A 27621-nucleotide genomic window follows, 5' to 3' on the forward strand; every position below is an offset into this window, starting at 1 on the left:
AGTTTTTCAATCGTATTAACAACTGGTATATTTACAATTTACTAATTCCCTGTTAAAAACTATAACATTGCTAATAATTTTTTGTAATTATTATTACAAAATCATTGTTGTATTATTTAATGCAGTTATGTAATAGCTAGTGTCTTTTCCTGCAATCTGTTCACTGAGAGACCATACTACTGAATCGGAGAGAAGCACCATCACAAAGCAGGCTGGAAAGCACAAGTGAAAGCCAAACACACTGGCAATTCACAATAATCTGTCCTGTTACTGTTGATTTGAAAAGCAGGCTGTGAAACAAAAAAAATAAAAGCAGTATAAAAGCCAGTACAACCTGCCAATGCTTCATTTATCACATTCCTGTTCACCTGGTTACTTTGTTTTATGTTCATCTTATCAACCTGATGAGAACTAAATGGATACAAAAATTCTCAGTCTTGTCCAGGAGAACATGCTGGTCACTTTAATAGTTTTCTTGTATGCTTTGACACAGCAGTTTCCGCTTGAGTGTTAGTTTTCGGTACTCACGGTGATTGTGGTTTCCTTGTTCTGTTTCCTTGTGGGCGAAATGGACCCCGGGCTCTGTGGAGAGAGACAAGAGGCATCGTCAAAGCTGCCCTCTGTATCAGACATTTTTAGTACGTTGTAGGGAGTGATGGGTGCTGTTGTTGCTGCTGCTGTTGTTTATTCTCAGCAGCAATGTCTCTGTAGCTCAGTCAGGTTCAGTTGTAGTCGTGTGATAAGGTTGACTTCAGTTAAGCTGTCACCATGTCCTTAGGTAATCAAAAGCAAGACAGTGGCAGAGAAGCCTTTTGCATCCCCAGGCATCCATACTGTGCCCACTGAAGCAATACATGGGCTGTATTAGGCAAGAAGGATTTATCTCCACGGCATTTACCACACCTCCTTTCCCTCTGGAAAAAAAAAAGGAAAACCTAAGCAATCTAGGCAGGGTTCTGTGTATGTAACTGCCTGTGATTACTCCTACATTAATTATGATTTGAAACCAAGATAGAGCACTGGAAGAGAATGCATTTGTCTGCTTTTGCAAAGGATAGCAAATTTCTTGAAAACAGCTCCTCGGTTACATCATATGATTTGCTTCCCAAATCGGGTGGGGGTTTATCTCCAAGGACAGCTCCAGGCATGTTATTATCTTTCACCTTTAATGGTGACATTACTCTAGAGCCTGCTTGGAGTGCTGTGCACATGATCCACGGTAATTCAGAATCAAATGTTGCCTGAATTACAAGCATTATATCAGTTAACTAACTTATTTAACTGTAATTATAGTGATGAAAAAGGTTTGAAAATAAATATACAGTAATGCTAATCTTGTAATAAACTGCTCTTATACTTAATATTCTTTATACCTTGTTTTGATATAATTCTCTATATAAATGGAAGCCGGAGCTCCTCACATTTCATTTTAAATGTAATTGGTAGGCAGTTCTGCAATGGAACATAGTATACTAGTACATAGTAACAAAGAAGAAACAGCCCTGAAATTTTCCTTGGTTAAGGCCCTGAACTAAACAGCACGAGAAGATGCTTTCAGAGATGGTAGAAATGAAGAAAAAGACAAAACAACATGCCTTTTTATTTAAAGGTCAACTACATAATGAGTAGGACTGACATTATACAGTGGAGATCACTTTAGTTTAAAATGGAACATCAGTGATGAAAACTTTCTAAGCACTGCCATCAAAACAGAGTAGTGCTGTTCCAGAATCATGTTAAAATATCTTTTAACTATGACAGACAAAAAGGATGCCAGATTTTAATCTTTCCTATAGTGTGCTTGATTTTTAAGAGAAACAAAATTAGATTTGCATTTTATTGCCACTTTTTAGACAATTTCAGTGACTTAACAAAAGGTATGAGGTATAAATACACTGTATAAGGTTATTAATTATCATGAATGCATGCCGTTATATATCCAAGTATAGCAGACAACTACTTAAACAACTTTAAAAAAGAAAACAAAATGGAAAGAATCAATTTTTTTGTGTGCTTATAGATGCAGTTACAGTAAATACACTTCAGTAGTTTTTTAGGAAGCTAAAAGTACAACAAAATATTACGCACAGTAGACAGAAAGCAGCAGCATATAGTATTAAGGACAGAATTAAAGTACATTGTAGTTTACTCTTTTGAAATAGAAGCAAAGCACCTAGAACCCTCTGCCACATGAATAGTAGCAGAATGTTCCTCATTAAACACTTTGATCATCCTACCTGTTGGTCACTGCTGCCTTTCCTTAATGACACATGTGGCTGATCTAACTGGTGGATGGGACTTCCCGTTGTGTGGTATCCATTAACTGCAAAGGATAAAAAATGAAAAGAACCCTGAAAAGATGAATGGCAGGGGCTTGGGAAGGCCACTTTGTAATGGAAGCTGCTGAACAGTATAAATAGGAAACCTAAAATGGCATATAAGCCTCAGTGGGAAGCTAGAGAGAGGTAGTATTGCTGTAATGACCAATGTTCTTTGGCATCAAAGCTTGAGCAAACAAAACTTAAATATTATGCTTAGTATATGTACCAGTGTGCCATGTGATAAATGTTTTTTTTTTATCCTTGAAGCACGGTTGAATAAGACGTGTTGCCATAATTCCAACTCTTTACCAACCAGTTATAATAAGTAAAGGCTGCAGACCAACAGAATCATCATAAAAATGTATTACTAGAGAAAGGCATTTTCAATTAGGGAGGGTGGTGCTAACATCAACAAGTTATTTCCAGGCATCTAAACTTTGAATTCTTAGGTGTGTTATTGCTCATTATTACATATATATACAGTATTTAAATCTAGTTTCTATTACTTTGTTTCTTACATGCATAATTTCTTATGTGTTCCAGAACTGAACCAATAGTCCCAGCACTGCAAGGCAGCAATACTAACCATCACCCTACATTCAAACACGGCCTGAAGGAAAGTTAAGAAAAAGTTATTTTTTCTTAAACTGGACTTGGAAAAATCTTTAGCTGTTTGAGCTCTTAGAAAGCTTAGCATCATATTATTGCATTAAGTAAGCACTGTAAACTCTTAGCTTATTTGGATCATTTAGGCCTTATAATCTTTCAAAAAGAATTTCCCTATGGAGAAATCCCTAGGCAAAAATGAAAGCTGTTGAGTATTCACTGGCACACATTTCAATCTCAAAAGTTATAAATATTTATATCATATTCAGCATAAGATTCAAAACATCCAAATTATCAGGGTCATCCATTCAGTATGCATTTCCATATGAACACTTCCCAAAATGTTTTTCGTTTTTGCATATACAGTATTCATTGTGTATCACAAAAATACATGAGTAAATTAGATGCATAATAAATCAGCAAAATTAATGAGAAGCACTGAGTCTGCCAATTTACCGTTAGAAGTTCTTTTGCCTCATTAATGCATGTACTGTACAGTACAATTATTTAAACACAATGAAATCAGTAAAGATGAATTTTATTATAACCACAACCTACCGAAAGTGCATTTAAGAATTGCTTCATTCCGTTCTAAAACAGTTAAAAAATATCCAACATCACTGACTATGCTTCTAACAGTAACAAAATTAACAATGATGATGATAATGAAGCAACAGTAGTGGCTATGTGTTTGGAACTCTGATTTAGAAATTAGTTTTCTGATTGTTATTTTTTGGAGACATGAAATCAAATCTTCAAAATTCACTTTGGTCAATCTTTAGTTAGAGAAAACCAGTTTTCTTTACCACCAATTAACCAAAACGACACTGGAAAATTGAATAAAATATTTTCTGTTTTAGTACTTGGATGACAATAATATAGACTGCATATTTTCTAGAGTGATTAGTTCTGTTGCTATTCCTCCTCTATTGTTATTAAAAATGTGCTATCTGTGTCTTCCCTTATTTGTTCATCAAAAATATTTCAGATGCTAATCTTTTCCCACTGTAAAATATATTTACCGTCTTCCATCTTCACTGTGAGCTGAAATGAGAACTGATGATCTCTAAAGTACATTTTCAGTTTTTATTTTATTGGAGACACATGAAGTAAAAATGAATAAATAACACTATCTGCTCTGACTTTACAGAGAACTTCAACATATTTCTGCAGCAGTCCTCTTTTTGCGTGCCAGAATTCCCATGGGATACCATCTAATTTCTTTTTCAAGATCCTGGATGAAGAGTAGCATGCATAGCAATATCAGGGTAATGATAAATCCCATTATCTTTTCAAATAAAGCAAGTTGGCAGCCATCATAATAGCTCTCGTCTACCAGCCAAATCTCACCCCTAGTGCATTTGAAAAGAGGGTTTTGACGACTAAGATGCTGGTGGACATTCTATGTCAGAAGTAGACAAATTCAGTGGAAAGGTGGGGTACCTTTTTTTTATAAAGGTATTGCATTATAAAAATAAACAGCAGAAATATAAATTCAGTAGTTCGCAGTGTAAGGAGATACTTTATGTTAAGTCCATGATTATAAAAACTGTCAAAGAAATGAAAATAATGAAACAATGAAACAGTGATTTATTACCATATGTTACACTGAACATCACAGTTGCCATGGAGGGAGAAATGGCAATGTACAGTATACTCCAACGAGTCAGCTTTTGTGTCTTTACATGGACATCAATTCATAAAGATCTGAAAATGTGCCTCAAAGAGAACTTCCAAAACAGAGCTCCAACATATACAGGAAACTAAAAATTTGTGTTCATTGGAGGTCACAGATTTTTCATTTATACTGCTATAAAGCAACAAAAATAGATTTAGGACAGAACAAAATATACTCCCTTTACAAATATATGTTTAAACAGTATTCAACTGGCTAAAATTAGAAGCAGGAAATCCCACTGTCTCTGTGGAATTCCCAGCTATGCTGTCATGGGGGAAAAGAGCCCAGAAGCAGGAACATTATCAGTTCAACCAATCTACCCTCATCTGAGACCTTCAAAGGAGGACACACCAAGAATCTCCTCCCTCTTAGACACTGTCACACTGCCGAAGAATAACTATTCTCATCATAGACCACTGAATATGTGAAGTCACAATGGTTATCCTGCAATGGGCTATGTGCTGATGCCTTGGGCACTCCTATTGCCTTTTGTTCCTCAGTAAGGAATGTTTCCAAGGATTTGAGACTAGACATGAAAAGAATCTTCTCCTTCAATAAAAAAGTTATAGTAACAGGGAAACATGATCAAAACAACACACTTTTTCACCTGGGACTCTAGAAGGAAATATATTTAAGTCTAACCAACAGGAGCCACATTTTTACTTAAGGAGTCGGGAACATGATACTCAACTAATTTGCTGATACTGACTTCCTTCAAGACATGGCTGAATGCACTCCTGAACCTCTACCAATGAAACAGGCTAGATAGACTGAATGGCCTCCTCAGTATTGTACTTTTTATGGTTTTAGATAAACTCAAGAATCTGTCAAGAAAGCCCTTTGAAAACAGCTAAGGGATCTTCTGAATTTCATTACACTGAATTGTATTAATCCTGATGACGCTTAAATATTCTGAGGGACAAAGGACTCCAGTACCAAGGTGGGGGCCACTGCTTTAAAAAAATCTACACACTAGATTAATCGGAGGAAGAGGGCTGTGTTGAAGTGATGGTATTTGACAACATAACTTCTTTTAATGAATCTTTCTTTTACTGAATCCTTTTCCATAGGCATAGATATTCTGAGTTCAAAAAGCAGAGGAACAAGTAAATAAAATGATTAAGTACACAGCGTTGGTCATACCTGCAGGTACAGAGTTCTTCTGTGACAGTGGGCTTTTTGGAGTGCCAGGAGTGCTGGATGGTCGTTCCCATGTAGTTTCTGCAAGATTAAAGAGAACAATTAAACACGTTCTCACCATTGAAATGTGAATCGTAGAAAAGCAGCACGAAGGATGAATACAAGATTAAATCCAAGCCCCTGTCTTCTTGTCAGAAGACCAGAACCCGGCTCCCAGAAAAAGATTTAAGAAAAAAGGAAAAATAGGTCAAACATATAGAATTCCACTACTACAACACAGTCTTCACAGTCAAGATGTATTGTTAAGACTAGTTTTCTGTGAGACTCTATTTTAACATCATAGGAGGTCTTTAAGTACAAGCCAAGACTGCACAATTATCAACCTATTTTACTAATGTTTTCATAGGACAAGAATAGATGTAATGTAGTTAATATTATTTATTTTTAATAGATTAATTTAGTCATATCACAATTACTTAACAAAACAGCAAACAAAATCCTGCAAGGAAAAACTCTCTCTTGGTTTTGTTTTTAATGTCAAAGTCAAAGTCTGAGATAGATAGTATAAAGTACAGGGGAAGCTGTTTATTAACATTATCGATACTGTATCTCTGAGTAAACTTAATACAATTAATATTCCAAGATAGCCTAGCTTGACCCATGTAAAAAAAAACAAACTAAAGTTTAATTTTTTACAGCATCTAAGCACTTAATATTGTGGTTCCGTGACTGAAGTGGTACACATTTGCTTAAAGACTACTATGAAGAGATGCTTATTTTCCTTGTTTTTTTATAATATGCTGCAGTAGCGGAGAAAGGTTAGTCTCTTGCACTACTTTTCTTATAAATAATGCACATACAAGCAGAGTGCTCTGAACCTTTACATTAAATTGCAAGAAGTATAACACCCACTTACATGACATTGATTTTTTAAAAGAATAGAAAGTATTCTGTGAAGCTGGAAAGGGCCTTGAAAGGCAGTTAATTGGTGTGCTACCCTTGAGTTCTTTTTTCTTTCCTTTATTCACAATGGGGTTTCAATGGTAGACAGAAATGAACATTGCATTCAGATGTGAAAGGCAAGCTTTTTCACCTAATCGGCCTACTTTCATTTATTCCCTTTAAAACATTACATTAATTACAGTAGATATTTTAAAACATATTCAAGGACTTAAGCAGCAGCTTGGAAAAAACATTTGGTATGAAAGGGGGCATAATAACAATAATAATAGTAATAACACAGTTGTACTATTTTTACAGCTGTATTTAATAACTGTCTAAATTGAGAACAATAACACTGGGCAATCACAGCTACCTCACATACAGTAATTAAAGTCACCCTGACAGAGTATCTAATTGGTTACTTGAAAGACCCCAGTGAATTAGAGGACATTGTACTCCATATATTCATTACACTACTACAAAAATTGCTATAATTGTTTCAATTTTAAATCTCCTTCTATCAAATATCCTTTTTACTGTGTTTTGCTGGATGGATCAACTACTGTTATGAATTATTCATTTGAATTATTTTCAGAATTTAAAAAACTTTATTAAAGTGTCCCTTCAACATAAAACAGAGCATTCATGCTGTTTTCTTTATTGTTAATTCTTGCAGAACAAGAAAACATGCTTCTTTGTGAATGTGAATACACTTACACTCGTGTTTTAACAAACTCTAGAATGAGGTCAATCATGGAACAGCCCTCTAAATTAGAAAACCACCTATAAATCATTAATATGCAAAATGTCGATTTTGCATATTTTATTACATTTTTAGCATTCTCCTTATACATAGATGAACAAAATCTTGGGAACCGAATGGCAAATAGTCCAAAGAGAGCTTGATTCATTGTTTATAGAATTCTGGAATGAAATGCAATTATCCAATTGTATTTGTGTACAAAAGATGGCATTTCTGCATGCTTTATTTTTACTTAAGATAAAAAAAAATCTTCACTAAAGACTAACGTTTCCCACTACAATGTTTGTGACACCAACTTATATGAAAATATTTATGCCAATAATAACACATCCTTCTATTAAGAATTTTCACCATATTTTTTCTAGTGAATCTCCCATGAAAGTGAAGCAGACTGAACATCCTTGGCTAGATTTTACTAACAGATGAGAAGAGGAATAGGCAGCAGATGTTCCTTGTTTTCTGTTATGCTGTAATCTTTTCCAAGTTTTTTTTTATTATTTTAATGCGTCTTTCTTCAACACTTCACCATATCATAAACACTTCATGTGAGTTCTCATTTAGTCATTAATAAAAGGATGAAACATTTACATTTACTTTCAAAAGATCTATTGTACAGTACATCTATACTGGATTTGCACAAAGTAAGCAGTGTGTCTATATTTAAGCTATTTCAGATAGCACCTTCTTTATGCTGTACATACTTTTCAGTGCACGTTTCAGAAATTACAAGGTATTTCAGATGTAACAGAGTAACAGAGTAATGCTCTGAATTTATGATGGTCTCCCAGGCTTTTTGGAAATATGACACTTAATATGGGTAAAGTTACAAGATTAGTGGTCAGGTAAATGTTTGTTTTGCTCAAAGTTGTTTATTTGTAATTACATGCAAAAACAGTGTTGTCAAAACATATTGTGACACATGAAATACAGAAAGCCTGTGATCAGCGTAGGTGGCAGTTTAACTTAATGTCACAACTCCCTGAATACCCACTGCCTTGGAATTTTTACCTCATATCCATGCAAGAAAAGTCATTGTTGAGTCTGATTTCTGAAGCTAAAGTACAGTATATCAAAGCTTATAAAGGCCTACAATAGATCAGAGTTTCAAATCAGACAGCTGCAAAATGTATATTAATGAAAACAGGAACACTCTTCCAAAATGTTGTGGCCCAGGATTCTTGCATAAATGAAGATAAAATGAAGAACTGAAGATGTTCCAAGTCAAAAGGGCTTGGCTGAGGTGTGAAATACTGTACAATCTATCACCAGTGAAAATATGATTTTTTTTTAATCAAATCATTTCACTTGACCTTATCTTCACCTGGCTTCACCTGGTATCATAGATACTTTGTCCTCAGTTTTCTGAGATCTATAAATTGTCCTATAATGAAATGCAACAAAATAATTCAGCAACCAACAAATGGCTATCTTTGTTCCTGCCTAGTAATCACAGCATGAAATCCTAAACACTGGCACCTGCACATATCCATTTTTTAAATATTTACAGCATGCAAATATGCAAATTAGACTGCTCATTGAGTTTTTGTTCAGCTCAGAAACAAAAGCAGTACTATAGACTCAATGAATGCTGTATGCTCATACTGTATAAAGAATGAGTGTAATTTTATCAAATATGCAGAGAAACCATTTAAACAATAAAAAGCCACATTCTGAAGTAAAAAAAAACTCCAGCATTTAGTGTCAGAGATTCTTGGAACCAAATCAAACAAGTGCAGAAATTGAGCACAATCAGAAAGAAGGACTGTAAGTATATCTGTGGTGGTAAAAAATCGTTCTTTCATGTAGATGCAAAATAGAAAATGTTCCATCTACTGTACAGTATATGAAAGGACAATTTGTATAGCATTTATATTTCAGTCACCAAGGATGACGTTTAAAATGTTTGGAAATATTTTGAAGCATTTAGAATTAAGTGACAAGGATGCAACATAATTGATGAAGACTTATCCAATACTGAATTAAAAATCAGTGTCTAATTCTATAGCAACTTAGTGTACACTACAGAAATTCTAAAAAATATATGTTTTACATTCCAGAAACTGGATAAGAAACACTGGGTGTATAAACTGATAACCTTAATACTTCATACTGTTAAACCATCATTTCACAAAAGCAAAATTCAGTATATCGTTAGAAATCACATACAAGTTGGGGGTTATGAATAATCATTTCACTGATTGACTAAAACTGCTCCGTCAATTCCTGATTTTCACCAGTTTTGTAACCCCCCATTTGTAACAATATGTACACACGAACTCTACACAGACACAAAACTACAGCATACTGATCAGATGAGAGAAAAGATACTGTAGATCACTCTGCTCATAGTCTTTTTTGTTCAAGATTAGGAAAATTTCAGTTCTTAACTGTAATTTCAGTTCTACTGTAGAACTTTACAGTTCCGTAGAATTCTGTAGAACTTTAGAGTTCTGTAAAATTCTGTAGAATTTTACAGCTCTACAGAAAATTTCAGTTCTAAACTGAAATTACAGGGCTGGTTACAAAGCAGAAATATTTTTTGGATTGTGGCAACCAGAATTATGAACAAAATTTGAAATAAGGTGTTACTAGTGCATTGTATAATTGAAGAACAGCCTGCTTTACCGAGCTGGAGAGTTCCAAATGGTATTTATTATATGTTTCACAAGGCTTAGATAAAAAGGCAAGCTATATAATGAGTGAATGCCACCCATCGAGAATGATAATTCATCATCATCCTTTTATTACAGGCTTTTCCACATTTTCTTTATCCCTGAATCATTAACCTATGTTTCCCATCTTCTGAGTCATGTAAGGAGAGCTGAGATTCTCAGCTAAAAAGCTACTTGTATTTGTTTGAAAGTGTGAAATGGAATAACAAGGCCTTTATATAAGTTCTACAGTATAAGACATGATTCAACAACTGATTCTAATAATACATAACAATATCAGTGTACAGTATGTACCATATGTAATAAAACTATGCAATAAAAAGAACATACTGTTTAATGCAATATTATGTTCTTGAGATAATACTGCATAATGAAATCTGACCATAACTCCTTTATTTTAAAATTCATAATTAATGTCTTCTTTACCAAAAAAAACAGACATTTGTACTTAGAATTATTTAAGTAAGTTCAAACTACCTCAACTGATTCATCATTATGTTCATCCTGATTCCAAAGATTAAATTTATCTAAGACAGGCATTTCATTTCTTAAAACTTGGCAGGTGTGAAATCTCAATATTGGCAGAAAATATTGGATAATGTTTAAGTTGGAGAATTTTTTTTTCATTTGTATAATAAATTAAAAATGGAAGGCTGGCTCCCTAAGAATTTTTGGCTTCCTGATTTTGGAGATTTAGCTTAAAGCTTTAGCAGTGCCTATCTTATTTTAGCATTGCTATCACTGTGTTTTGATCCAGATGGGACTTGCAGACTTATTTATGTATAAAACTGGCTTCATAATCAATTTCCTAGGAATATTGTCTTGGGAAAACGGATAAAGTAAACTATGTGCCTTTTGTCAGAGATCTGTTTATTGTCATTAGGCGACATTTAATAGGTTATAACAGAAACCTTTATTTTATACAGCACCTTCCATAGAACATCATAGAACATTCAAAGCACTGTGAAATAAAACGAAATAAACACGTACCTGTATACATAAATTAAAAACTGTAAATTAAACCTTTACTCCTTGTGAGGCTTGTGGTGGTCACAGGCTGAGCAGAGTAGAACATATTCCCCAGCAACAGTCTCCAGCTCCTCCTGAGGGCCCAGGCCCAGGCCAACCAAGAGTTATAATTACTCTGGTCTCCCACTCTTCCCAGTTGGTTGTGCCTAGTAGACCTCAAGCAGGAGCCACTGAGGGGAATACGTGCTAGATTCCCAAGCCACCTCAACTGGCGCCTCTCAATCCATAGGAGTAGCAACTCTACTCCAAGGTCCTCCTGGACTGTTGCGCTCCTCACCCTGTCATGGAAAGTAAGTCCAGCATCCCTACGGAAAAACATTGTTTTCGCCACTTTCGACCCACAATGTCATTCTTTTAGTCATTACCCAAAGCTTGTGACCATAGGTAAGGATGGGGACGTAGATCCACAGGAAAAATGAGACCTTCATCTGAAAACTCAGCTCCTGCTTCACCACTACAGTTCAAGAAAATGTCAGCATTATTGCAGCTACTGCACTGATCTACCCGTTAAGATCACTGTCCCCTCTGCCCTCACTTGTGAACAAAACTCCTCTACATGGGGCAGCTATTCTCCCCTCACCTGAAGAAAGCTGTCCACTCTTATCTGGGAGAGAACCACGACCTCAGATTCAGATGTGCTGACTTCATCCTGACTGCGTCACACTCAGCAGCAACCTCTCCAGTGCATGCCGGTGACCACAGTCAGGTGAGACAAAGAGGACAACATCATCCTCAAACAACCGAGATGCAACCCTCAAATCCCAAACCTGGATACAGTGCAAACCACGATCACATACAGGAGGGGAGACAAGAAGCCCCCTTGGCAACGTCCAACTCCCACCTTGAATGGGCTCAACTTAATGCTAGGATTGTGGGCACAACTGTCACTCTCAAAATACAGTGACCAGATGGCACGCATCAGTAGCTCTGATACCTCATACTCCTGCAGCACATCCCACAAGATTCCCCAGGGGACACAGTCGTAAGCCCTCTCCAATTCCACAAAATATGTGTGTACAGGGATGGCAGACTCCCATGCTCCCTCAAATATCTGTGCAAAGATAAAGAGTTGGTCTGACATAAGCCTTTCACATTTAAAAACTGGATCTTACTTGGGGTTCTTGAAGGATAACTGTAATCTTCACCTCTCACAGCAGCAGAAATGGATCTGATTGGCTGGTATGATCACATCTAATCTGGTGCTGGCTTTATGTTAGGAGGCTCCCCATTTTAAGAAATGAGAACACAATTTATTACATCTTGCTTCATTTTGAAGAGTGCAACGTTGTTCTGCAGGTAGGACAGTGGTGACATAGTTAGCTCTGTTGCCTCACAAGCATAATGGTGTTTAATTATGACCTTGCTAGTCTGTGAAGTCTGCACATTCTCTTCGTGTTCACAGGGGAGTTTTAACCTGGTACTTTGGTCTCCACAAATCTCTCACAAATATTTAGTATAGGTTTGACTGTCAGTTTCACTTTTAGGGCTTGATCCCTCATTCCTCAGTTCTGCTGTCAGGCTTGAGGACACGTTGAATAGCTGGAGACAGAGGGGTATTCTCTATTCAGTAATAGTGAATATACAGTACCTGTTTATGGAAATATGATAAAAGATTTATGATAATGATGAAATATGATCGAATGTTCAATAGCTGTTTTGTTATCATTATAACATAATGAATTCTGTTCATTATGTTATAATGATAACAAAACAGCTATCTTGATTCAAGTAAAGCCAACAAGAGTACATTTTCTAAAATTTGTCATTAAATGAATCGCATTGGTTGCACTTTCCTCAGATAACTGTACTGGTGTTCACTTAAAAAAATATTTGTGTTGCACTGTTTGTATGACAGTCTGTGCTTTATGTTCTAAAGCAAAAACAATTAACTTTTCTATTTTGATAAACATTTCAAGGACAGTTAAGAATATACATTTTTTAGGGATTAAAGTGGTGTTCTCTGAAAACAAATACAGGAATCAGTTTAAGAAAAAAACATTCAGGAGAGCATCACATTTGAAATGTATTTTGTGTGGATTGAAAAATTTGATTGCAATCACCTTAGCAGTTAATTGCAGCACAGGGATGACATTTCAGATCATGGGAAAACTTAAGTACTGATGGGGAAGATTAAAAGTGGCCTCTGTGGGATTAAACACTACCCCCTGGCCTCCTCCTCTGACAAGGCCTGTAAAAGAGGGTCAATCTGTACTGCAGCCACATTCTCTAAGGTAACATATTGTAAAAAAAAGTCTTTTATGTTTGATACAAATGTAAAGATTTTCTTTTTTCGTTTTTTAAATTTAACTAAAATGAAAACTTTAAACAAATTATATAATGTCCAAAGTAAGTCCTCAATGTACAGTACAACCTAAAAATGTCTCACAGTCCATTGTCTGTTATGAATGCCTAAATGTACTTGTTGGATTCTCTAGTTTTAAGTGTTTTTTTTAACATTTCTATTGAACAGTGGTTCAGTGGAAGCAGTTTTAAACTTTTGAAAGCCCCCCTTCTAGCTTTCTAGACAACAGATAGACACAAGTGACATTTATTAACTACTGTGCACACTGTACAGCACTAAATGGAAGTCAAGAGAACAGGAATACCTTCAGGATTCTTATTACAGTATACTCAGATCTGACCATTCATTATCAAGTAAGAAGGACTGCAGTAAAGACCACCAAAAGAAAATATTATGCAGTCAAAGAAAAGCTGACAATTACAAAAAGATTTAAAAGTGGTGAAGCAAAAGGTATTATATTTCTGCAAGCATGGAAATACCTAAGGAATGGCAGGCAATTGGAAGAAAAAAGAAAAAAAAATTATTGTAGATTTTATAGCATTTTAAAACAATAATGTGAATTTATAGAATCAATAAAATATAACAGAAATATGCAACTTAAATAGTGTCTTTAGAGCTTTGTGTATTTATATAAAAAATGAAAGTTCCAGCATTAGGTAAATATTTGTTTCCCTTCTAACACAAGCCAGTTCATGTAAGTATTAAAGTATTAAAGTATTAAAGTAAGTATTAAAGTGGTTCAGAACCACTTGGTTCTGAAGTCTGCTATCTCATGTTGAAACGCATATTGTTACCCTAGGTTTATGAGACCTTCTGGTAACTACAGTACATGATTGCCTCACTTTTGTCTTTTTTGCCCTAATTAGAAACATATTGAAAGTGAAAGTATTACAATTTTCTAGTTTTTCTTTTTAAGGAGATGATGACAACAACAATAATCAGCAATAAATAATGATCACTATAATGATCAACCCTAGATCACAATGAGAATGATTTAATATGAACATAGATTTTGAATTTCACCCTGTTTTGTTCTTCACTTCTGTTTTTGTAATACCAAAACACCATAGCAATATTTACTGTATTTATTTACAATTATGATTTTCTAGCTAGCATTAGATCTACCTAAATAATGTAATCTACTTTCCTAGGCAGAAAGATATTGTGAAGCTACAAACAGAAAATATCAGAATCCAGAATTAAATTTTAGGACTAAATATTGTGGTTCTGTTTAAGAGTATTAGATATTTCTTATTTTTTATCAGCAATTTAGAAATGTGCTTGCTTTTTCAATCAAAATGTGATCATAGTCTATATTATAAGTAGGGTTAAAAAATGATTGGTGCTTTGTGTTGCTATGTAAACACTTAACATAAATGCGGGGTACATTAATTTATTTTAAAAAATAAAAACTGATTCAGGTGTCACCTAATCTGTAACATGTCCTGGACAGCTATTAAGACAAATATTTTATTTAAATCACAGCAAAAAAATACATATGTATGTTTCAATATATACAATGTCATAATCCCTATCCTTTCTTAACAAAACTAACCATTAAGAAGCCACAACACTGAATCCCTCAGTTTTCCCTCATATTTGCTGAAAGGATCTTGGAGTGAAAGCAATGTGTAATAATGAATTCCTCACAAAGTAATGCTATCTCAAGTACTCTCCATGGGCATGACCTTTGGGCCTTTTGTGGGTTGATAAACACGAACTAATTTACAAATAGCAATTAACCTCATCAGAAATCGTTTCCATTCACTCACAGATTCCCATCACCCTGATCACAGTGTTCAAACAAGCTACAGTATTAACTCCTCCAGAGGATTTGGCATCATATCAAGAATCTGTAGGCCACAACAGTGGTTTTTTGGTCACACAGCAAGACAGTAGGCTTATAAGGACCTGCATTATTCCCCAAAGGCATGTCACCACTGCAACAAATTCAGCACAATTGCTGTTTGTTTGCAAATCTGCATATTGTTCAGATTTGTTTTCCTTTACATGTGTTTAAGGTAAGATGTATACAGTATACATTTTACATTAGGATTCTTGAACAGCACTCAGAATTAATAATTCCTAAATCAATTTCCGACATTCGTTCTGAAAAGGCTTGTCAAGTAGTCACTATACTTTTTTATCGTGCTACTCACACATTTTATGAACCCAAAAGTGGAAATGATTGTACACAATGGTATTTTGTGAGGCCTAACCAATCTACAATACAGTATGTGGAATCCCTTAATTTCTGTAGTTTTGTAAGCAAGTGAGCATACATGATTTCACAGTATCCACTAAGGATTTTAACTCTTTTTCAATACAATAAAAACAAAAAAACATATATATATTGAATCACAGATGCCAAGGCCTTTTTCGACATTTTCAGTCCCCTTGCAGTCCTACAAAAATGTGTCAGTATCATAATAGTATTTCTTAGTTGTTCTTATTTTTAACTACACAGCAGTAAAGTGGTGACCACAAGGGGTTGCTGGCTGCACAAAGTGATTTGCACAGAAGAGAAAAATAAACTAGTCCATGCTATAGCAATTTCTCCTACTTTCAAATCTGCATCTGTATCAGATACAGGAAAATGTCATCTTCCTGGGCATTTGGAATTGCTGCATCTGTTCTGTCAGCACCTCCAGGTGTTTAATTGGTACTGCTGTGCACAGTCATACCCGAGCAGGAAGTTTGAGACATAGCAGTGGCATATTTGTGTAATATAAACAGGAACCCTGAAAAGAAACTCACATATTGCCAGACATGGGCAGTATACACCCACGCACATTTGGTAACCATGGCAATTAAACAGTGCAACGGAATAAATAGAAAGTCTTATCAAACTGACCTTTTACACACATAAAATATGTGCTAAATAAAAACAACAGCATTTGAAGATCTTTTTAGCTGAGGGACAGAAATACTTGTGAAAAAAGCCAGACTTTGTTTTTGGAAACGTGGCAGAAGTTTTAAAACACTGTAGTGTTTGCTTTTAGATACCATGGACTACAATCTGACCTGCCTATTAGTGGTTTCTCTATTTGGAAGAAATTACTCATCTAAAATACTGGTGCAAGTACAAACCCCAAAATCCACCTTTTCTAAAAGCTTTTTTTCTTAAATGTGGACACCACATGAGATCGGTCAATTCTGTACTCCATACTAACACTTCTATTCAGCATAAAACTTTTTTTTAATTTTATTAAGGAGAAACAAATAATAAAACTGTTTAAAATGTTATTCATCTGAGTCAGATTAGTTAGAGTGCAAAACAGAACCATGTTTATAGTGTCTCTGATCATATACTGTATGTTACACAATATACTGTACATAAATACATTTGTTTCAAATTAAAATGGAAAACTAAAATGCAGTTTTTATAAACAGGAAATTATTTATATAGCAAATTATTTTCCAAGTCTGAATGATTTACAGTATGTAAATCAAGGTTTGAACGTAAGACCTCCCGTTAATAGTGATTGACTGACCAACAACAGACTGACCTAATAGAATACATGTAGGTCTTGATGAAGTTCACTTCAGGACTTTGTGAAGGCCAAGACATCTTTGTGAATTTTCTCTTTACATTCTGAATAGGTTCTCACTACAGTGGTTTTATGCTAGAGGTCCCTGTCATGTTGAAAGATGAATCCCTCCCATACTATACATGTTTTGGAGGCAACAGAATCTTTTGGTCGATCAGAATCTGCTTATATCTGACCATCAGAGTACGTTTATTTTAAAATTCTGACATTCCCATGCATCACTGGAGCTATCATGCACTGACCTCTACATGACTCTGCAGTCTGCCTTCCAAAAAACCCCTGCTGATTATTGTAAAGCAGCTCAAATCTGGACTTTTAAAAAAATGCACTCTTTTGCAGGTTTGATCATCTCATCATTTCAATACCGTTACCTATTGTAGTTATTTTTTTGTGTATTGTCACCTCTCAGCAAATGTTTCCAAATAGTTCTGTATCCATTGTGACCAATATGTGCTAAGGTCTATCTTACAGGCTCATAATGAAATGATTTCTGCAATTTCCCCCATGGGATCAAAAAAGTATCTATCTACTGCACTTGCTTTTGCAACAAACATCGCTTCTGGGCAGTCTGAGTTTCATTTCTTGACTATTTTTTGTCAACAGTGAAAGTTTCAGGGTCTTGTGAATAGCACTGTGTGAAACAAAGTCTGTCTGAGATCATTCAAAAGAATTAGCCTTCATTAACTAAAATTTTGTTTTCTACTGTACATGTTTCTTGTATGCGATTTCATCATGTTTACCCCATAGTTCAAAATCACACCCAAATCATATTACTGTTTATAGTTATACAAGCCTTGTGCTAGATAGGAACACTTAGATTGGTTGTCAGGCAACCATGTCCATTAAGATCAGGATTACAATGCAATATATTTTAAAAAATTGTTATTATTGACAGTTCCTGGATGAAAATGGCTGTGTGCTGGAATTAGTAAGGAGTTTTCTTTTTACAGATCTCTATTAAACTGAACCCTCTCTATGGCATAAAGTCAGTAAGAGTATTTTCACTTGGAAAGTTTTTGATTTCTAATTTTGAAATCAGCAAAAACGTCAAAAAAAGAACATTAATGTAAAAGCTCTTGTTTTGAAATCTCGACAGGCCAGTTCTAACAAACCAGAGGCCCAGATAATACCAAAAATAAAACACAATCAAATTATTGCCTTTATTTCCACTTTGCACACGAGAAAATCTGCACAAAACCTTAAAACCTTATACAGCATCACATCAAATACTGTATTTTATTACCAGAACAGATTGAATTCATGGTATGCTTGGTCTGGAACAATGATATTTAGTAAAGTTGTTTCATTGTGACTCTCCTATATTCATACTATGACCAAGACTGTGACAGTACACTTTGGAATAAATAAGAATACATGAGAATCAATTTGTAACATGCAATTACATGTTACATTACAGGTTGCAAACTAAGGTTAATCTGAAGCAGGCTTCATAAAATATGTGCATCAGATTTAAATTATGTTCTTGATTGTGTCCCTACAGCAACATCATGCAAGAAAGAAAATGATACTCCACGTGCATCTTGTTTTCCACCAGGGTAGCAAAAAAGAGGATTTAAGACCAGGGTTTTTCATCATGAATAAAAGAGCCGTTACATTACAGACTTACTTTAATATACTGTAATCGGACACAGCCAGGATCCAGACAATTTATTTTTAGAGAATAAGAAATGATAAATTAAATGATAAAAACAATAAAAATTGACTGATAGAAATTCATGAAATTGAATTAAGATGTATTTTTTTCTCTTCATAATAACTACTTTTACATACTATGAGCAAACAGTTTAATTTAATTCAATAAAGAAGAATGGCAGAAAGTACAAAGCAATGATATAGTTAGAATGTAGGTGGAGTGTCTGTCTGCATTTGGAAATTAACCATATACACTGTTGTGCAAAAAGTCTTAAGACATCTCGACCACAATCTAAAGTTACTTTACAATATTTTATGAGTATCAACAATGTACTCAAAGCCTCATTAATGCTTTCCGTGATTACAACGGTGTTGACTGCTATTAATAGACATTAGTTTGGGTGAGAAGAAACCAAGCCTGTGATTCAGCAATCTTTAATTTACATTGATCAGATCTTCAAAAACATGTTAACAGCAGCTCTATTTAAGATATTTAGATACTGTATACATAAGCAGCCAACATAAAGTGTTTTACAGTAGCACCTATTCCATCACTAGACAAATCCAGCTGACTCATTGACAGGTGTAACTCATTATTAAAAATATTTGTTTTTTCTCCCTGCACATATATTAAGCAAGGACTACTTTTTACACTAGTAATACAGATTTATTGGGATTGTGCTGTAGCACCAATAATTGGGTTTAGTGGAAGGTTGATGGATCACATTATGCAGAAGAGCCCAGAAGTACAGTGGGTTACAGAAAGGTTAGAAAAGTTTGCTGAGGAGATAGCTTTTAAGCTATCATTATATTTTATTAATCTGAGTGTTTATAGATGTAAATTAACATCAACATAAATTAACTACTCATGAAATATATTTATAATGAAATTAAAATAAATAATAAGCATAGAAGATGATTATTTTATTTTATATTTTCTACATAAAGTAAACTGTGTTATAGTGAAATAGAGATTAAGGTTCATTTAATTGAAACTGCAACTTATTCTCCAAGCTACCATGTACTGTTTAAATTACAGTAGAATGATAAGATGCTGCTCTTCTTTATCTGTCTCCATCACTCACATCATTATTATTGTATTGTAACTCAAAACTTGGTAGACATTTTCATGTCCTAACTTTCAATCATTTTTGATGCCCTATATATTATGTGTACATAGCAATTTTAAAGCAATCCCTTAGCATAATGAAAAAGGTCTGCTCTCCTTTGATGCCCTTCGGCCTCTGCAGTCATCCAGTTTACAAGCAATACAGTCTTATATCATTACACTGTTTTCTTGGCAACTTGAAGAACTGCTGAAAATATGCTATTCATCCTTTAGCATGTTTTTTTCCAAAATAAATCAGAAACTGAGAAAGACAAAGTTGTTTTATGAGGACAGAAATCTCTGGTCTATCCTGGATTCCATAATCCACAAAGATTACAAGCCTCTAGTATCCAAGAGTCACAATCTGTCATGTTCAGATTGCAAGAGTGTATTACAGCAGACAGCTTATTGAATGGAAAGTATACAAAATCATATTTGTCTAATACAGATGGTTGAACACATGCCTGAACAAGAGGAGATAGTGGTATTGAGCTTCAAATCTGTGGAGAGCTAGCAGTACCAGGGTGATATATCTGCACTTCACTGTTTCAAGACAGACAATAGCCCTTTGAATAGTTCAAATTTGAACCCAGAAATATATTACTAATCATTAAAAAAATTGTTTAGGAAAAGGCTGAAATAAGGGAAAAAATATAACAAATACTGGTGTGTTTTTTGTAAAAACTTGTAAAAATGCTGCATCAGTATGTTTCCTATCTTCACATGACAAAAAAGTCTATAGCTGTCTTATCTCTTTGAAATGAAAGCAGATTAAAAAAATTAAACCCTTATCTGTTTTTAATTAATTCAGCTAAAACAACATGAAGCATCTTTATACACGGAACATGGCACTCATAGACTCTATATTAAATCAAACTGAAAATTGTGTTTAATTAAAATGATTCATTTTAAAAGCATTGTACCATTCAAATTTTTTTTCTTATGTTGTGAAAAGATACAATAAATGCCTTTGTGAAAAACACACTTAATGCATCAGGAGGGTTATAACCAAATGCTTTTACGACAAAAGTCAATAATATTTCAGCAACCAATCACAATTGTTAAATACAGTACCTTATAAGGAACGTTTATAGCTTTAAAAAGAGAAAGTGCCTACTTAAGTATCATTTATCATTATTTCCAGATGCTTTCAAAGTAAAAAATGCTTATGCCAAATGATGTAAATGAAATGGCATCATTCATATAATGGTTGTGCTTTTTTACTTTAGCAATAATATTCCATACTGCACATGCATTGCATTGGGTAGAACATACAATCATATACAGTAGAACAGATAACATTAAGTTACAATCATCTGTCATACTCTGGAATATGCAGAAAATCCCTATAAAATCTCTGTATGACAAATAACTCCTGTGTTTATTTTTTTGTGTATGAAAGGTTTTATTCTAAGGTGAATGCTTCCATTACTGTAGAAGGAATGTCATGTGTTGAAATAGATGCAAAACCCAGCTCTCAGAATTCCTGGCTCATAGCTTTTAAAATCTTGGATGTTGATGATGCTTTCTGCTACTAAATAGTTTGAGCCTGTAAAAGTATTTTAATGTGATCAGGAGTTTGATCCCCTTAATGGCTATTAAAGTATTATACTTTCAGTCAATTATGCTTCTTAAATCCACTGCAGTCCATCATTGTAAACCATATGATACATTGTGAACATAGTGAATATGTATATACTGTACACGTATTTATAATTTATATATACAGGAAATGTATTATTACTATGTATATCTGTTTCAGTTTCCAGGATGTGAGATACAATTTTTTTTTTATTTCAACCACATGACAGTGATATCATAGAGCTGGGTCTGTTACTGATAGTAGAATATTGTGTCCTGCATTAACAGCTGTGTAACAAAGCCATCTAGCTCATCTGTTAGTAACTAACTGATCCAAGGATCTCATCCTGCTGTTATTATAAGAAACAAGGATATCAGCTGGGTAGCTTGTTCCATATGCCTACAATGTTTTAAGTGCCTCTTCATATTTAAATACGCTTGTACTTTTGTGTTCTGGTTTGTATTTCACTGTTTATTCTAAAGAAGTCCACTGGGCTGACTTTGTTAATGCCTTTGAGCATTTTGATTACTTGTATCAGGTGTCTTCAGAAACTTCTCTGTTCAAGACTTAAAGGGTTCTGCTTCTTCAGCCTATATCACATGGTCTACATGTATCCAAGAACTTGTTTCTTTTTCTAAATTCATACTGATTAATCCCTAGTATCTGATTCCCATGTAGATACTAGTTTCATTCTACTTATTATTTCCATAACATTACTTATTACTCATTATATAGTCATACAATATACAGTATATATATTTCTATATGGATATAGCCAGATACAGAATATCAGTCTGTAATTACTTGGTTCAGTTTTGTCTCCCTTTCAATGGCAGAGCACTATATCAGCAATTCTCCAGTCTAATGGTATAGCAATTCTCCTGTCTTTTACAACTGTTGGAAGAGTGATTAAGTCAATGATTCTGGATCATCTTGTTTCCTTGAGCGCAACTGTTAAGATACTGCACTATCGGGCCCTGAAGATGTATTAATTCTGAGTGCTTCTACTACCCGAAACACGATTTCTTCTTCCAAACCAATACTATTTAATAGAGAACTTTGTCCTTCTGCTGCTTAGGCCTTTTGTTGACTTCTACCTTAACGAAGACCTATGGTACTGTAAGTTTATTCATTTAGTACATCAGTTATTTCCCTATTGCTAGAATTACTTCTTAGCGTGAACAGTTTTCTGTATATTCTGTGCAGCGACAGTGTTAGGGCAGTTTCCCTCTAAAAATAGAACACTCCACCACCTTTTGTTTACATAGAACTAAACACTGGTAAAATGCCCTAGTTAATGTGTTTGCTCATTATTATAATAAAAGGCCACGCTATCTTCCTTCTGTTGTCAATGGAAAGTGATTTTCATCTTTTTAATCAGGTAAGCAAAGTATATGAAGAGTGAAAAAAACACCATATAATAGGTCAGAAGCAGTGATAAGGCCCTTACAGTATTGTAAACATTTTCCCTCTGTCACCAGCAAAAAACTGACAGGTTGGGTTGGTGAAGCTCTTGCAGAAACACCCACTTACCATTGGTTAATGTGTTGACATAGTACCTGCGGCCTTGTGGCGACATGTAGCACTTCCACCCCTGAGGAAGTGGGCTGCTGCCGAGCTCATCTCCAGACATGGGATTTACAGACACCGGCTTCTGTAAAAAAGAAGACATACTGTTGTAAGAGTGACAAATATTTTGCCTTCCACTGATCTCACAGACACTAATTATCACTAATCCTGGACTATTAAGGGTTGTCTAGGCATGTAAGTCTAAGACTATTGGTAATTTCAGTTTGTGAAATTACCACCTTGGGTGAGGAGAAGAAAAATAATTTTTGAAATGGCATGTTTTATTTGAGCTTTTTCTGCAAATCTACTGAGCAGCTGGGCGTATGAAGTATAAATGATAAAATGTAAAAAAGTGTTGAGAGGTTACAAATGCCAAAAGGGTTAGCAGACTAACTAACTTTGTGTACAAACACTTTCAAGATGTAATTTAAACTAATTTAAACTAATAATCGAACTATTATGGTTTCCATTTGCTCAATCTTTTGTACCACTGAGTTTCATTGCAAGAGTTCCATTGCAGACTTCAATACAGTAGTGATCAGGTTTAAATTACAATTTAATTACAAGTTCCACTGAGTTTTATCTTAGAGGATGCTTTGGACATCAGTATTTTGAAGCAACCATTGCCAGTTTACCCTTTGCTGCTTGAGGATAAGAAGCTTAATTTATTAAGCACATTACTAAATGATCTTATTAAAGCATTCTATGTTAATTTCTTAAGAACAGCGGTACATCAAAAACTGCTTTGACTTTTGAAATTTAATTTCAGCCAATTTATTAGGCACACTCATAATAAATGTCCTGATATTTCAATGTAAATTTCAGCTTTGCACATGTTACCATATCTTCCTCTTCACTGTCTCTTTAAATAAAGAATGTCTTGAACTTTATTAATCTTGTAAATATTGGTCACCAACTGAAAACTTTTGTTTTACATTTTTATATTAAGTTAGCACAAGACTGACAAATGAGATGAAAGCAGTAATTTTGTGCACCAAAAACATAGAGATCAATGGGTGGCCCATTAGACAATTCTATGTTATGATTCTTTTTCATCAATCAAGAAAGTCACTTGTTGTTAGTGATGGTTGTTTTAACTAGGAGCCTATGCTGGAAGCCTAGGGTGCAAGGTAAGACTACACCCTGTAGGGTGCACCAGTCCATTGTAGGATATACACATAAGCCACATATGCCAGCAGCCATATCACCCTGCAACTCACAACTGGCGCCCACTGAAGCTATGCAGGTGTGAGCCTGGTCAGTACCTGGATGGGAAACCTCCTAAGAAAAACTTAGGTTGCTGCTGGAAGAGGTGTTAATGGGGCCAGCAGGGGGCGCTCACCCTGTGGTCCATGTGGGTCCTAATGCCCCAGTATAGTGACGGGGACACTATACTGTAAACAGGCACCGTCCTTCGGATGAGATGTAAAACGGAGGTCCTGACTCTCAGAGGTCATTAAAAATCCCAGGGTGTTTCACGAAAAGAGTAGGAGTCCTGGCCAAATTTCCCATTGGCCCTTACCAATCATGGCTTCCTAATAATCCCCATCTATGAATTGGCTTCATTACTCTGCTCTCCTCCCCACTGATAGCTGATGTGTGGTGAGTGTACTGGCTGCTGTTACATCATTCAGGTGGGGCTGCACATTGGTGGTGTTGGAGGTGAGTTCCCATTACCTGTAAAGCGCTTTGAGTGGGGCGTCCAGAAATATAAGTGTAAGCAATTAAATTAATTAATTAATAAGCACACAGGGGCAATTTAGAGACACCAATTAACATAGCCTGCCAGTCAAAAGAAACTGGAACAAAACTAGGCCTCCCTTATGAAAAAATATGCAAATTCCTCAAAGAAGTTGAACCCAAGAGCTGTGACGTAGCAGCATGAACAACCACACCATTGTGCCACTAATTATGTTTCTATGATTTTTAACCTAATTTATAAATCTGTGTTTAAGCAGAAGGAGGAAGACCAATACTGTATGTCTGTGATTATTTCTATACTTATCAAATATCATTTGGCACTAGCCCATAATATTTTCTATTCTTCTTCAAGAGGACAGCTTCAGATATTTCATACGCAATGTAATTTATGGCATTTACCAGCTGGGATCACTTTCCTTAAGTATGGAACTTCACACGCTCTCTGTGGTTTAAGGTTATTACTTAATAACATTCTCATAATTCACCAAAAGAGACAAGTGTACGCATGCAGTTTGGGATCTTTCCACATGCTCTTTGATCAGAACGCTGCCTTAGCTTCTTCGTTGTTTTTCTTCTTCCACAAAGGTTTTTAATTCAGTATGGATCATTGTGGGGACGGAGTACAGTCAGGATATGTGAAGTGCCCAGTTTTAACTTTTCTGAACATTCGGTTCTCATTTAGTCGAAGGCTCGGCTGCACACACAGAATCAGTGAAAAAGTGCAGCTGCTGCTGGAGGAGACAGGGCAGTGTCCCGGCTGCCTGCTCCTCCCAGCCCCCATCTGTCAGGTCAGTTCAGTACTTCAGCAGCTGACTTGCACTGCATTCCTGAGAACCAGAGAAATATCAAGGTCTGCCTTTCTCTCTCCCTGCGACTAAACACTCTCCACATAGCCGCCTGTCCACGTCAGACTGTGTAATGCACCACATCCCCTGGAAAGCACAAGGAATCTCAAAATTCAACACTGGCAACAAACCATTCATTATTTATACCCAAACAGCACCATAACACATTTATAATTATAAAAAACAGAATAAGAAATAGATACCTTGTAAAGTACATAATACTATAGTATGTGTGTGTTTAATAATTAAAACCTAGATCTTTAATGAATTGTTCTGGGAATTTTTTTTTTTTGAAGTGGCAGAATCTATGCATGAGCTGTGTGGTACTGTATTTTCAGAACAACTTCTCTTATCCACGTCTATTGTCAGAATGCTAGTCTACAGAACTATTTATGTAAACTGAAGAACTATTTTTGTAAATCGAACAAATATCCACTGCAGGTAATTACAAACATATTTTTTTCAGCCAAATCATTGTATTTCCCTGTCCTCTAATTGATTTGATTTGCTGTAACAAAATGGGAACATGAACAATGATATCTTAATTTTTTTTTCAAAGGTTACTCAAAGTTTTCCATTCAATTTATGATGTTGTATTATCATAGATTGTGTTAAACTGAAGTATTGTGTTATACATTGAAAGGAACAATGACTGAATTAATGCAAGTGTCTCAGCTTACATAAACCATAAAATACCATATATACCATAAAACTAAAGCAGTAGATCTTTCAATAAGATTGAGAGCATACAGTGTTTGGTGGCAGGCAGGCTAGGGTAGTTTGCTCCATAGGCAACTGAATATGCAATTGCTTATATTCTGAATTGCCAATAATGTTCATTTCATGCCCACGCATTGTGAAACCTCCATTTGTAAATGTACCCCCGAACCACAAGGGGTGAATGTTGACCTGTGCATGCACTCCTCTGACATACTGTACACTACAAGCTCCTCAGTGCATTACAGGAGAGTTACTACCGTTTGGAGAAGTGGTGCATCTCACACAGACATAACCTTCTGCAAGTCTAAAGGCTTCTAAAGGTTCCTGGCAGGTCCCAGGAGTTGCTGTTACAAGGCAAGCCAAGTAAATTCCAGACATCGTAAGGCCAACCTACCCGGCAGCACTTGGACAGCTGTATGGAAATCCTAGTCATAGCTGGCTGATGACATAGACCCATCTCAGAACAGTGACATCTAGTCTACGAGGCTTACCGGGACTCTAAGTGAGTGCTTTTACTGGTTTGTAGGGCCTGGGAGCCCCATGACTGCCCTTACAAAACTGCATATCACAGTTATCACATAGTCACATAGTATGTCTTACTTAATCACACATATGATTGAAAAGAGAGGATATACTGTACCCAACCTCAAAAACATTTACTGACCTTTGCTGGACAGTAAATCGTGTTTGAACAGTAAATAGAAAACCACATTTACAAGATTGAATGTCAAAATATTTTTCTTTTTTTTCTATTTATTCAGGAAATATCTGTGAAAGCAGAGCAATGGCTGGTCCTTTTGTTTAATGTACTGTATGACATTAAAGGGATCGCTTACTCTCTTACTTGAAATGTGAGAAAGTTCAAGACTCATGTCAGATAGTAACAGACTTTTGTACTTACTCTTACAATGTGGAAATATGACAAAATAACTCCGAACTTTCTGAACTTGTTCACTTGATTTTATAATCATGTCTTCCTCAAAAACAATCAGGCTGATGTTTCTTTGTCACAACGTGTGTCCTTACTTATTGTATGCATGTGCACACTTTACACATCTATTCTTTGGAAATTAACATTTGATTTATGTTAATGAAGATGCTATAAATAAAACTGATAATGTTCTCCAGTGATGAATACTGCTATCTCAAGAGAAGCTTAGGTTACCACAAATATCAATAGAAAGAAAACAGTACAGAAGTTCAACATTCAGATTTTTACTTAAACTTTTAATAATAAGAGGCTGTTAGATTGATAAATCCAACATAGGATTCTCCAGCTCTCTACTGTAAATATAACTAGATCATTCATCTTTTCACTAACAGAAAATAACTTAATACTGGTAAGGGTCACAGCAACCCAGAGCCCATCCCTGAAGGATAGGACTGAAGGTGGACCACACCCTGGAATGTGAACGCTACTCACAAGGCACTTACACACA

The 27621-nt window shown here is 35.2% G+C and overlaps 1 protein-coding gene across 1 annotated transcript in view; it reads right to left on the reverse strand.

Annotated features, from left to right (window-relative positions):
* gas7b (growth arrest-specific 7b) overlaps nucleotides 1-27621 on the reverse strand; it is a 117780-nt gene that overhangs the window by 43405 nt on the left and 46754 nt on the right. The window contains exons 2-5 of the mRNA XM_088928227.1: nucleotides 22881-23001; nucleotides 5749-5826; nucleotides 2238-2323; nucleotides 529-582 (exon numbers count right to left, since the gene is read on the reverse strand). Coding sequence (XP_088784353.1) covers nucleotides 529-582; nucleotides 2238-2323; nucleotides 5749-5826; nucleotides 22881-23001 — 339 coding nt within the window. The remainder of the gene's footprint in view (nucleotides 1-528; nucleotides 583-2237; nucleotides 2324-5748; nucleotides 5827-22880; nucleotides 23002-27621) is intronic.

Source organism: Atractosteus spatula, chromosome 11 (assembly GCF_055471065.1).
Source record: "Atractosteus spatula isolate fAtrSpa1 chromosome 11, fAtrSpa1.hap1, whole genome shotgun sequence".
NCBI classification, from domain to species: Eukaryota; Metazoa; Chordata; class Actinopteri; order Semionotiformes; family Lepisosteidae; genus Atractosteus; species Atractosteus spatula.